Source organism: Syzygium oleosum, unplaced genomic scaffold (genome assembly GCF_021117445.2).
Source record: "Syzygium oleosum isolate NSW1041296 unplaced genomic scaffold, Sole_v2.1 Sole_v2.06, whole genome shotgun sequence".
NCBI lineage: Eukaryota > Viridiplantae > Streptophyta > Magnoliopsida > Myrtales > Myrtaceae > Syzygium > Syzygium oleosum.
In genome coordinates this window covers 4,846,108-4,859,996 of record NW_026607490.1, presented here as the reverse complement: position 1 = coordinate 4,859,996, position 13,889 = coordinate 4,846,108, and the positions used below count along the sequence as shown (strand labels likewise).

Sequence of the window (13,889 nt, the reverse complement as noted above, 5' to 3'; positions counted from 1 at the left end):
TGAAGATGATGATGCACACATCATTTGGACAGCAATGAGGTGCTTCTTATTTTCTTGATCTTGATCACATCAAAAAGCTCAATCTGCGGCCTACCTGAGCTAGACTCGATGGTCGTGACTTCATGCTAGATGGCTGATGCTTGATATGAGCTTCGATCGACAAACATTTTACCGTCGACCCGTAAGTTTTTTTCGAGTTCGCATGATCCACATGAGCTTAACATTTGGGAAGAATCCCATTTGATCAACGTAATTATTCACATTCACCCATATGAAGAGAGAAAAACGAGGTCCAGTTGTCTTTTACATCACACTTCAAATCGGCTTCACGACATTCAGACAGGACATTTTTTCCCCTTTTAACCTACAAGCCACTAAGATTATCGCAAACCAAGCCCCGTGCAGCACAGCAAGCAATCAATCCGACTCTGAACTCGACACAGACTTATGTGGAACCTCGACCTCACCTTTCTTCTCCGCTTCGCAGCATTTAAATGCCTCGGCGATCTCATCAGTGGGGACCAGCGGCAAGTAGCCAATCACAGGATAGCCCTTCTGCCTAATGTCCATGACGACATGGTTGTACTTCTTCGACCAGCGAGCAGCTGTCGGCACGGTCATGTCCACTACCATGTGCAAGGGCTGAACCTTGTTAAGCCTAATCCAGACCTTCACGCTTTGGTCCAGGAGGACCTGCTTCGACTCCGTAGCAGCGTAGTGCAGAGCTGCATGCGGTCCTCCCGTTTGAGCCTCGTTCACGAGTCTCTGAGCCTTCTCTGCCGTCTTCAGAATCAAGTGATGGACTTCACAAGCAACGTACTTGGCAACGGGAGGCGCATGCTTGTCGAATTTGTCTGTCGCTTCATCGACCTGCAACAGTAAACAGCCGGTGACTACTTCAGCTTTATCCATATGCCGTCATTCCTTCATCAATACGTAAGCTCTAACCAATTGGTTGGCCCTTTGAAATTCACCTTTCATATGTTCTGGAAGTTCTACCTTGATATACTAACACATAAAGTCGCCAGTCCAGTGACTGCATCAGTAATATCTTCAAATGAATGCAACAACATCCAATACAAAGGCACAACAGATGCAACTCAATCTCAGAGAAGTGCTCAAGACACAAAAGTGGGGATTAATCAAATCATATGAATCCACAATGATGCGGCTTATTATTCGAATATGGACTCCAGAATTTCAGGCTAGCTCACAAGTTGCACCGGTTCGAGTTTTCAAAAGACAACAGAACCCGACCATTCGAGCTCGTAGTTGATTTTTTCGATATCTCGTGAACTCGAAACGAATTGGGTCAGCTTGAGCAGCTATCGAAAATAGCTTAACCGTGCTCACACCCCTAACCAGAAGTCGAACGGTCCGTGAGCTGCTGAACATAACTGAAGAGTTCTTACGACGTCCTTCGACTTGGCGAACGAACTAAGTAAAGAGAAGCGAAACACGCGACTTTAATGGCTACATGAACAGCTATCCATTCAGGGGGAAAACCATAATTAACAGAGTGTACTCTCACGCATTACGCAGCTCAGATAACGATTAAAATAGAGTTGACGGTCATTTCCTGAAAGAAATCGCGAAGCAACCGATCTCGAATCTTAATCCTTCCCAAACCTCGATCAAATCATTCCCACCGAAGAACAGATTATTTCAAGCAAGAGACTCCGGCGATCGAACGCGAATCAAAACACTGACGGAAACTACTACCTTCCGATCGGCGAACACGAGGAGATCCTCCGGCACGGCCCTGAACTTCTCGTAGACAGGCCCCACGACGGCCGTCACGGCTCCCTCCACGGTGGTCACCGCCGATCTCAGGGGCCCGCAGTTGTGCTTCGCCCGGTCGTACAGTCCCGACACGAAGGCCAGAGCATGGACCGCGGCGAGCCTGACGAACCCGAGGTGCTTCAGCGGGCGACTCGTCTTGGTCTGGCCGTTCTCGGACTCCATCTGGGTCACCAAACAAAACCGAGAACCAGCTGAGAGAAGCCCGAAAGAGAACGTAAATCCTCAGATCACGATCCTCGTCTGATGGCAAAGCGAAGTGGAAGGATGAAGAAGAAGAAGAAGAAGGCAGATTCGTGTGGTGATGAGTACCTTCAGCTATGCGGCTCGAATCAGAGAGGCGTTTGGTTGCTCCTTCGCTTCCTGTGCGTGAGAATCGATGAGGAGCTTTCTTCGAAGAGAGAGAGAGAGAGAGTGTTCGCGTCGTAAGGGAGGTGTTCGGACGTGCGCAGGTAAGAAGTTTTACGCTGGAGGAGGAACCTATTTAAAGGGTCTTTTAAATATAAAAGTAATTTCGTACTAACGGAAAGGGAAAATTCCGACCCAAAAAAAAAATTGAAAGGGAAAATGACACGGTGGTCCCCGTACTTTGGTCCGACGTGTAATGTCATTTTCGAATTTTGAATTTGTTCGATGTGATCCCTGAACTTTAACATCAATATGCGAATTCGTCTATAAACTTTTGATTTGTTCCATAAATCAAATTGAATTCGGAGATATAATAATCTAGGGATTAGGTTGAATATGAACCAAAAGTTCGGAGAATCATATCATACAAAGTAAAAATTCAGGGACGATATTGCACATTGATTTAAAATTCAAAGATTAAATTGAACAAATTAAAAATTTATGGGCAATATTTCATGTTAGGCTAAAGTGGGTGCATCGTTTATGTAATTATTTCTCAAAGGAAATAGAGGGAAAATTAAGAGAAAAATTGAAAATTGACGCGAGGAAGTGGGGTCAACCATAAGGATCGATCTGACGGTGGAGATGCGAGGATCATCTGCAATTGGGAGGGGCCCCGGCGATGAGGTTTCTAGGCGAAATTAGAGGCTTCGGGAAGGACACGTGGCGCGATCGTGACGCCCAGCTTTTGGCGTGGGGGGCCCCAGATCTAGATATCGAAGGAATCCGCAGTTTGGGGGGGAAGGCCACATCGTGTGGGCCGTCTATGCAGGTGACGAGGCGGGCCCCCACCTTGATTGGAATCTCTCTTTTTGATTTCAAAGAATAATGCCGAAGAGCATCGCGGTAAATTAACAATGGTTCCATCGCGGTAATAATTTCGATTCGCAACGAAGGCAAAATATTTTCATTATAATTAGCGCTAAAAGAGTGTCTTTTTAGGGTACTCGTCAAGCACCGTTCTTAATATCACCAGAGAACCCTAAACTGATACACCGGCGATTCATTAATTTCTGTTAAATTTTACCGTCAAATTGTTGAGTTTGATGACACGTGACAGTTAACGGATGTACCATTTTAGATTTTTACCCCTCTAATTTATAATTTTTCATGGTATTAAATAAATTTGACGAAGGGTATGTTTATCACAAGTATACCGGTTTGGAGTTTTTTATGGTCAAAAAATTAGTTTGGGGTAAATTTATCAGAAATGTACATGTTTGGGGTTTTTCATAATATTATCCCTTTTTAAAAATGAAATTCACGAAATTCACTTAACCGGTTATTCAGCGAATACTCTCGAAACGCTTGTTGGAAAAACTCTTATCGCGACTATAATTAGCAATAATGCAACGGGTGGTTACGGAATGGTAACTTCCCAATGATACGTGACTGTGCTAACGCATCAGTACTAAAGAGACTTTCCCTTCGTGCGCCTTTTGTTCCATTAACTCCACACTTACATATCATCTCGATTCACACTCAAACTTCAAAAGGGTTTCAAAGTAGTCGACCGTACTAAACAAAACTCTTTACATGATTAATTCGACGACTTTGCCGACGCAAATGCGTCGGCACGAACAGCTCCACGAGGAAATATAGTCTGGACCTTTAGGTGGGGGTTCCAAACTACCCCGGGCGTTACGTCTTAGGCAACGGATTTCCTACAATCGCATGGGAAAGAAGACAACAATAACTCCAACCCGACGGTCGTACGAGACCTAATCGACCACAGGTACCACCTTGAACTTTCCTACGTAAATCGGATAGAGGTGGGACTTGGACTCTTGTCTTAATGACAGGGACAGCCACGAACCAGCGTTCGCGTGGGGACTGGAGTTCGAAGTACTGCGTGATGAGCTCACTCCACAAATCGGGTCGTCTATCTCCGAAACGAGACCCACAAAGATTTTATTTATTTTATGAAAAATAAATAATTTAAAAAATATTTTCTTTAAAAATATCGCTTGTATAGTTAAAATAAATTATATCGTTTATCTCCAAAACGAGACCCACTGAGGCTCCGTTCATTTTACCAAAAAATATATGATTTGAAAAAAAAATTTCATCGTCCACGAAAAATATTTAGACACGCGAAAATATTTTTCATTGACTAATTATTTCAAGCGATACGATTGGCTATTTTTAAGAAAATATTTTTTAAATAATTCATTTTTCGCTAAATAAACGTAACCTAAAATTAGATCGTTAGAATAATCGGGATGCACTTTTGACGAACCGGTGGGCTGAAGAAATCCCACAGATTTTGAAGTGGAAAATCAGCCGAAACTCAGCTTGCTGGGATCGTTATCATGCACCGATAAAAGAGAGCGCTCACCTAAAAGCGATAAGCTTGGGGGCAGGTACGGGCGAATCCTCATCATCTTTACGCAAATAGCTTCGGCGAACTTGGCTCAACCGGCGTTTCCTCGAACCACTGGCGAATTGATTAGGACACTAATTAAGGCTTTGTTCGTTTCGCGAAAAATATTTTTTAAGAAGCCATTTTCCAAAAAAATGATCATATTTTTCGTTGGAACCTGAAAATATGTTCCACTGTTCAATATTAAAAATCTGATTTGATCTTCTTCCTTGCACTCTTTTTAATAATTTTTTTTTTTTGGTAACCCAGGGAACCCCCGCACGGCCGACAGCCGGGGAGTAAACCCTGGGGGCGACACGTGCTAGCCACCACACACGTGCCACCGGTTAAGTCACCCGGCGGCGCCCGGGATTCGAACACTCAACCTTTTACGAGAGAAAGAGTGCGCGCTCCACTCTTTTTAATAATTTTTATTTTTACTAAAATTCAAAATTTTAATTTTAATAAATTTTTATATTTCTTTTCTTTTTCTTTTCTTCTTTCCCTGCCGGTCGCCCAAGACGACCGGCGACCGGCCACAGGCGAGGCTCGGCCTTGCTCACCCAAGGCCGGCGACCTTCAGCAAGGCTAAGTCTCACGTTGCCAACCTCGAGCGAGGCCGATGCCTTGCTAGATCTGGCAAGGCGAGGCGAGGCCTCGCTCGCCCGAGATCGGCGAGCTCTGGCATGGCCTAGCCTCGCCTTATGGCGTCGAGCGAGGCTTTGCTTGAGCACGTGAGGCCTCCCCTCGCCTCGCTAGATGTGGCAAGATCTCGCTCGAGCCTCACCTGTGGCTGGTGGCCAGCCAGCCGTCATCATGGCCGACGACTGGCCGAAGGAGAAGGTCCAAAAAAAAGAAAAGAAAAGAGAAAAAGAAAAAGAAAAATAAAAATAAAAAAGATTATTAAAAATTAGAATTTTAAAAAAATAAAATTAAAATAATTAAAATGAATGGTGATTTTCCACACTTTGAAATGTGTTTTGTCCATCGAGGGAAAATATTTTTCATAATTAGTTCATTTTTCATGAAACGAACGCCGAAAAACCCGAAAAATATTTTCCAAAAGTTATTTCCATTAAACGAAAAGAGCCTAAAAGTCAAAAAGCCTGCAGATAAACATGCCATGCAAGCAAGACATCCAGGTCCCTTGAAAAACGAGTTACGCCGCAGGTTGCGGACTTTTAAAATGTATGTTTCACGATCGAGCATGAGATATCATTTAAATGTTCTCGAAGTACGACGTTTTCATCCATCCTAGTCAAACACTAAGGTCCCAATCTCATTATTGTGGATAAAAAATGAGTAAATTTCCTTAGCGGGTGCCATCATATTAACATGGACCTATGCAGGATCAAAGAAAGAGAAATTGCATTATTAACCATGAACCATCTCTCAGGATAGAAATTGACACCAAAGCGAGGATTTGCCTCCCCAATTCCGCTGAACGTACCGACGGGCAGCAAAAGTCCGAAGGCGCCAAATTTAGTGTACGCTCCTAGGTTCAAACTTCAGGAGTACGGCAGAAACTTCAGCGAACTTTCTCAAAAGTTCAAAGCCATATGGAAGAACAGTACTCCCCTTGAATCTCAACGATGTCCTTTAGAGTAACCCTCAACTACTCTCGGAAAATTTTCAAATTATTTGATACATCGAGACCCCTTTGATCTCTCCTCTTCTGTTTTCATCAAAGCTATTTTTATTGCGCATTTGGTCCAGAAAAACACTCAAAACAAAGAGAAGGGAATATCCTAAAACCAATAAATTAATGTTACAGACAAATAAACAGACAAAACTGCCTGCTTGGAAGTGAGAAGCTGAAATCCATATGGAACCACTCACCTCTCGAAAGGATCGCCCCTCCTCGTGTTTAGAGGATAGACGGCAGCAGCTATTTTCTCCTGGAGATTGTATTTCTTTGCAATAAAAGGCCGGACATCTTCGACGCCAACTAAGCTCTCCAAAAACGGCAGTAGCCGTAGTAACTCTTGATCCGCTTGATCGTCAAACCAGCTCTCGATGGGTATTCCATTATCCACTTGGAATCCAAATGCCTGAGGAAAAAAAAAGCAAAAGAATAGGAAATTGAGATGAAAAGGTAGACAGTAAAATAACTGGACCATCTAAAACTAATGTCTTGGTTATACAAGAACATATAAATAAACTAATGTCAGTTTATTAGGCAATATAGAACTTCACTTTTAGATTAAGTCGGCATAATCTGTTGAAAACAGGGAAATTATGGGCGTCTCAAGGAGTTGGATGATATATGAAGTTCTCTCTATAAGAACGAATGACCATTCAGGACAAGCAGCCAATCTCATACTGAGCTATCAAAACCCTAATTGACCACAGTGTGTGTACATATGTTGCTTAGTCAATGGGTGTTACTTCTCAAACTCAACACATGAAAACAAGATAGCAGCATCACGAAACAATTGTACTACATAAGTACTTCAGAAGTGGCAAGAAAAGGATATGACTTTTCGTTTCTCTCATGTTCAAAATAATTGCTCAAAAGTTAAGTTCAAGCAAGAAAAAATTTATCATTTAAGGTTCCGTTTGTTTCACAGAAAATGAATAATTTGGAAAACATTTTCAAAAAAAAAAATCACTTTTATTGCTTAAAAAAACGAATGAACAAAAAATATTCTCATTGTCAACGAAAACGTTTACACATAAATTATTTTCAATAATGAAAAACATTTTTCATTAACTAATTATTTAAGCGATCATTTTTAGAAAAACATTTTCTAAATCATCCACGAAACAAACCAAGCTTAAGAGTAAGTTGCATCTCATGCTACATTATCAGGACATCTTGCATCAGAAAATGGCATAGTACCTCCAGCAAATGTAACCATTCTTTAAGTCACCGATTAAGTGATTTCTGGTGATCGCATTGAAGCAGACAGAATACAGCCCAAATATGATATTATCACCAAATTTAAAACTCTTGCAGGGGAAGCATAAAATCATCGAAAGCATTCTGACAAGATAATGATAGTACATCATAGTACCTGCGGAGAATTATCAATGATGATGACATGTGCCAGGTCACGACCGAGGACGGATAAGTCTTTTAGGTAATTTCCCTCCACATAAACACAGGAATCACGATAGACACGGTGACGAAACACTTTCCTTTTCGGGTCGAGCACATTGAGAAGCTGTTCCGCATATATACTCTGACTTGCTGTGAATATTATTATCTCAAAAAGACCAGAGACTCTCTCCATAAAATCTCTTAGATGAGGACGGCAACGAACATAGACAGTATGCTCTTGAAGATTAAAATTAACTGGAAACGTGAAATCTGCCTCCTCACAAGGTTCTAGTGTGGAATGCACCAAAGTTTCTGCAAAATTCAAGAAATCAAACAAAGATGAGCTAAATCACAGTAAGTCGACTGATTTAAGAAATATTAACCAGCATCAGCATAATAAGCTACATCAGTTAAGAACATCTATGTGCTGAAAGAAAATCGGTGATCTCAATTTCACCAAAGAGGAATGACTGACCAATGCATTCATTAATTCCACAGGAAAGCAACGATAATGACCAAAAGACCAAGAAAGGTATACTAAAGTTCTAGCCAATAGTGCCTTGGAACCAACTTCTTAACAAAGTTGAAGTTGTCCACAGATAATCATTGCATAAAGTGTACTAACCGATAATTGCTGGAGTATCAAGAAAGACACCAATGATGATGCAGTGGACATTGGAGGGTACATTACCAGAAAGACAGACATTTATCGAGAAGTAAAACCTTACAACTTTTGAAGTTTGTAATGAAAATGAGAGAATTCCCGGCTGTTTTATTTCTAAATTAAAACAGCAACGTGATATCCAAAGTTACATAAGGTAGCAACAGACAACTGAAACTGATAGTATTGGTTTTAAATAATTTAGAAATAGGTGAACTTGCTGACACCAAGTTGAATAGTTTACTTACCATCCAAGTCCAAAACAAGAGTGGTCGAAGGACAACTTCTGGTCTGCTTAGGTAGCAACATTCGCCGAAATGTTGGGACAACAGAGGACAAGTCTGGCAAGTTTTTTATGAAAAAATATGGGTCAAAGTCATCAAGCTCATCATAATCATCATCTTCCACACATACGTCTGTAGTAATAGTATCTTGACCATGCTCATCAACACATTCAAGCTTGGAGTTTTTCATGGCAAAATATATGGCCGAAACTTCAGATGAAAGGCTGGCTCCTTCAATATCCATACTGTACTGAGAACTTAAAGCATTAGTATCTAGACTAAGCATCATATCCCCATTGTCAGCATCTGAATTTTCTGAGGACATATTTTGGTCCATCTCCGCATAATTTGAGCAAGTCATACTCATTGAAGTTAAGTTATTCTCACAAAAACTCTTCTCGTCCACCGAATAGCATCCTGAATTTTCATGAACAACATGACCATTCTGCACATCAACTTGCAACTGCTCCGAGCCACGCCGATGATGATTTATTTCTTGCTCAATTTGATAGAATGTGACCGAGTTTTCTAGAGAAATGTAGAAGACAAATATTAGAGAATGAAGTTTGAAGTTCTAGAAGAATACAATGACCATTGATAATCAAAAGGGAACATAATTGAATAAGTATCAGGTAGCAGAAGATATATAATTTTTCCATCTACCTTCATCAGCAAGCTCCCTGTCACCATTTCTAGATGAATGAAAAGCAGGAGAAAAAATAGTCTCCAAAACAACATGAGCAGCTCCCTCTTGAGGACCCTGATAAAAAATCATTCGAAGTGTTCAAACAAGAGTAGACATGATACTCGATCATGTTGCAGAGCGAATATACTATTATAGTCAAAAGTCAGAACTATATAAGTCAAATGGGAAAATTTGAAAGAGGCAAGAGAAGCAGCAATTCAACTAAAGCAAAGGTAGAGCGATACAAAGAAAAGATCGACATGTCAAAGCCTGTTTACCGTGACCAGGATAAATTCAACCAGAGCAGAAACAAAAACATAATTGTTCCAGACAGTGGAGCTTTAGAGCTAAAATTGAAGTTCAAATAATTGCCCCTCTCCATCATGCCTCACTTTTCTCTTCTCTATTTCCTCCAGCAAGCAAGAAAATATTTCTAATCCATATCACCTCTACATGTACTGAACGACAAGCCGGCATCTATCCTGATGCCCCAACAAAAACATTTCAAGGAGAATAAAGAAAAGCCACTTCTCTCTACACAGGAATGCAGGCCTGTACAATGCAAATGCTGGTAGCAATTACCTTACAATCGAAAGAAGCATCCTCAGTCACATCACGGTCCAAACAAGCATCTGAACTGAGCCTGCTTCTTCGATTCTCGCTCTTCAAAGCAAGGGAAGTATCGTTCTTCTTCTGAGGAATGCCAGCTAAAGTAACAGCAGGAAAGTCCGCAATTACTTAAATGACGAGAACTTTCTAATCATTTTTAAACCAAATTCAACGTTTACAATACAGCACGCTGAATGCTCATAAAAGTCAAGACTACATTAGCTGACATGGCTCATGCTTGAGTGAATAAACATGGAACACAAAGCTAGTGCCACAATGATTTTAAAATAAAACGGACTCCTTCCAAAACTTTATGAAAGAAATTATGACATAGCTGCTAGCAACTACAAGTACTACATACTTTCAAGGGGAATATTGCATGACAAGTCCTAAATCTTATGTACGGAATGCAATCAAATCTTAAACCATTCAATTGGTTCATTAAAGTCCAAAACTTTTATCAAAAAGTGCAATTGAGTACTAATCTCTTAATTAGTTCAATTCAATCCTAAACATTCATTAGAATGAGCAATTAAGTTCTAAAACTTATGTTGAGAAGTGCAAATTGAAAATGCCACTTCGACAAGACTTGATTGCATTTTTTGAAATAGATTTAGAACTTAACCGAACCAATTGAAATATTTAGGACTTGATTCAATTCTGCACACAAAATTTAGGACTTTCGGCGCACTTTTCCCGACTTTAAAGGATAGATTCGAAGTTCGTAAACCTTACTCTAAGAGGACTTGCTCTATGAACCATTCAAAACCCATTGCCTTGAAGTTCAAAAACACCATATTGCATGACCATAATATCCAAAATCCGGAACAAATTATCAGAATCAAGAGATCCTACAATACATAATTTGATTGGATTAACAACAATTTGATAATGACAAATTGGTGCTTTAGTGGCATTATAAGATGTCTGCAGAAGGTGTACCTTAAAAGACAGCTTCGCTGTCTTTTTAATAGATTAGTCATCTTTAACAGTGTGCTATTGCTCAATGCATGTGTGTTTAGTTCCTAGAAGTTTTATAAAAAGTAATGAACTCAACAAAATTATTATCAATACACTGCATAATCACTATACACTAACTAAATCGATCTTATGAGATAAGTGTAGGTATAATATAACAAAACAAATATACAAGGACCACTAGTAGTAAAAAAAGTTTAGAATTGAATAAATCAAATATACAAGGACCACACAGCATTTTATCCTTTTCTGTTGTAGCAAGGCAGTGTTTCTACAGGAAGTAACCTTATGATGTTACTGAATGGTGAGCTTAGTTCTCCTTAACAGCGGCATTCTTTCATTGCATTTTTACTGGATGTGATATGACTAATACTTCTTAAGTAGGATGTTGCAAAATGATGAGCAGATATGCAACAAATTATTTGAACACAATCGCAAGGGGCGTTCACAATAGCTCTCAAATGACCAGTGAAATTTGAAAAGGAATCGCTTCTCAAACAATTGGCAACAGATAAATCACATTATTGAATTCATTAATAAAGCACTAGCCACAACATCCAAACTCGAGGCAACCTTGTACTTTCTTAACTACACAACAGGGAAACAAGGACATCTTACAGCTCCGTTGCCTTCTAGGTGAGGATGTAATCAGCTGCGATGCTTTCTTATGAGCTATTTGCGCATTTTCAGAACATGACTTCTGAGCTCTTGATACTCTAGGACTGGCGTGATCTCTAGCAGCGATTCTTGCAGATCCTTTTCTCTTATTTTGCATCGTTCTACCCGGTAGAATTCTCCAGTGTGATATGCCACTTCCAGTTTAGAGAAAATACTTTAGAAACAGTCAACTCCGTTCCCAGACCCAAGAAATAAGTGCTGTATCAGTTGGGTTCCAAGAATCTTGTGAAAACTACTAACTGCAACAATTTACAATATATTAATTATCAAACGCAAGATTAAATAAGGGATACAGAAAACTTCAGCCCTTCTCCACAATAAAATCAAAAGAGAAACGATAATCTGCCTCTCACTTGCTTATATCTTAAAAGGCAATTTCCTTGAAATAGATGCTCTATAGAAGAAAAATGGCTCACAATTGCTAGGATGGGAGACAAAACAGACTCAAAATGTGAAATTGAGAGAATTAAAGGTACTTGACATAGCACAACTACAAGGTTTAGGTGAAACCTGACAAAGGTCAAGGGATTCACAGTTTAAGTATTCCAACGCTGCTGGAACTGTAGACCTTGAATGAAATAAAAAGAAATGGCTCCTTAGCACAAATAATTTTTCCATTGTAATAATTGTCTCTAACAATCTAAAAATGTTCTAAAAAAGATGGGATTATACCACAAGTAGCGAGAAACGAACATTCCTCGGAAGCAAAGAATTGACATGTAGCTAACAGTTCATAGCACGGCCAAGAATAGCATTTTCTGACTAACAGTTTAATCAATCTGTGGAAGTTATCGCACACACCGCACGGGCAAATTACAGAGATGCTAACATGAATCTAGGTTGGCAACGTTCTCCGAGCTCAAATAACGAACTTAGATTACTAGATCAACAAGAACCATCAACAAAATATATTACATAGACGTTGAACGTTAAAAAGGAAACAAGCCACAAACCCTGCTCGAAACATTCCTCGGAAGCAAAGAATTGACATGTAGCCAACAGTTCATAGCACGGCCAAGAATAGCATTTTCTGACTAACAGTTTAATCAATCTGTGGAAGTTATCGCACACACCGCACGGGCAAATTACAGAGATGCTAACATGAATCTAGGTTGGCAACGTTCTCCGAGCTCAAATAACGAACTTAGATTACTAGATCAACAAGAACCATCAACAAAATATATTACATAGACGTTGAACGTTAAAAAGGAAACAAGCCACAAACCCTGCTCGAAACATTCCTCGGAAGCAAAGAATTGACATGTAGCCAACAGTTCATAGCACGGCCAAGAATAGCATTTTCTGACTAACAGTTTAATCAATCTGTGGAAGTTATCGCACACACCGCACGGGCAAATTACAGAGATGCTAACATGAATCTAGGTTGGCAACGTTCTCCGAGCTCAAATAACGAACTTAGATTACTAGATCAACAAGAACCATCAACAAAATATATTACATAGACGTTGAACGTTAAAAAGGAAACAAGCCACAAACCCTGCTCGAACCAACTCTCTCTATCCGGACCATGTCAATCACTCGCCTCGAATTCAAAATGAGTCAGCTTCCGCACATCTAAAACTCGAGCACACAAGCAGGCAATTGCTCAGCTCAGCGTTCTTACAGTAAGCTACAACCGAAACCCTAGACGGCGGGACACTGAGCATTCTCACCGCAGCTCGAAGCATGCAGCTCCAGACTTGCTCATTTCCAGCTAAACTAGCCTCAATTCGACGACACGACCACCGCATCGAGCTCAAACAGCAAGAAACGAAGAACGAGGCCGACCGATCACTGAGCTCCGAGCCAATTGCGCACGGCACCGGAAATCCCAACCGTCCCGACCAACGCAACGCAACGCGAGAAAACGCGCAGACAGCAGGTAAGAGCGGCAAACCTGAGCTGATGCTGGCTCGAATTCCCCCCAGAATCGCGGTCGAGACGGAGGAAAAAAATGGCAAGAAACGAGGACTCCGGGAGCAGCAGCGGCCGGAGGAGGTCGTCCCGGGCGAAGGAAACCGGAGCGATCTCGGCTCCGCCGGCACCGGAAGCGGGCGAGGAAACCGGAGGTGGAGCGAGGCCGGAAAAGCCCTAGCCGGTGGAGAAGGGAGAGCGGAGGGAAGAGGCTTTGCGGGGGATTGTTTTGGTTCGGAAGTTTTTCCCTCCAAGGAGACGAAGGAGAGGGAAAACGAAAAAACAGAGAGAGAGGGAGAGAAAGCGAAGAGAGAGACGGGTCGAAATTTTTATCTCCTTTTTTTTTTTTATTTATAAATTAATTTTGGGTTTGTCTGAACGGAGAGGATGAGTGTTGGATTTTTGAAAAAAAATGAGATGCGATTTTCCCAGATTTCGGAAACTGTCCGTATCGGGGCACGGCGCGA

At 40.9% G+C, this 13,889-nt stretch overlaps 1 protein-coding gene across 1 annotated transcript; it reads right to left on the bottom strand.

Annotated features, from left to right (window-relative positions):
• Nucleotides 1-212: 212 nt before the first annotated feature.
• On the bottom strand, nt 213-13,701 carry LOC115680109 (uncharacterized). The gene is made up of 10 exons (XM_056312447.1): nt 13,406-13,701; nt 11,449-11,747; nt 9,826-9,950; nt 9,222-9,318; nt 8,523-9,086; nt 7,588-7,925; nt 6,409-6,621; nt 2,113-2,284; nt 1,723-1,994; nt 213-870 (listed from the first exon to the last, which is right to left on the bottom strand). The coding sequence occupies exons 2-10, from the start codon at nt 11,603-11,605 to the stop codon at nt 418-420; spliced, it is 2,391 nt and encodes a 796-aa protein (XP_056168422.1). The 5' UTR covers nt 11,606-11,747; nt 13,406-13,701; the 3' UTR covers nt 213-417.
• Nucleotides 13,702-13,889: the final 188 nt, after the last annotated feature.

Coding starts and splice junctions, on each gene's coding strand:
- LOC115680109 (XM_056312447.1), bottom strand. CDS start 11,605: ATGCAAAATAAGAGAAAAGGATCTGCAAGAATCGCTGCTAGAGATCAC. Junction 9,319..9,825: donor ATGCTTCTTTCGATTGTAAG/GTAATTGCTACC, acceptor ATTTTTTATCAG/GGTCCTCAAGAGGGAGCTGC. Junction 9,087..9,221: donor CAGGGAGCTTGCTGATGAAG/GTAGATGGAAAA, acceptor ACATTTCTCTAG/AAAACTCGGTCACATTCTAT.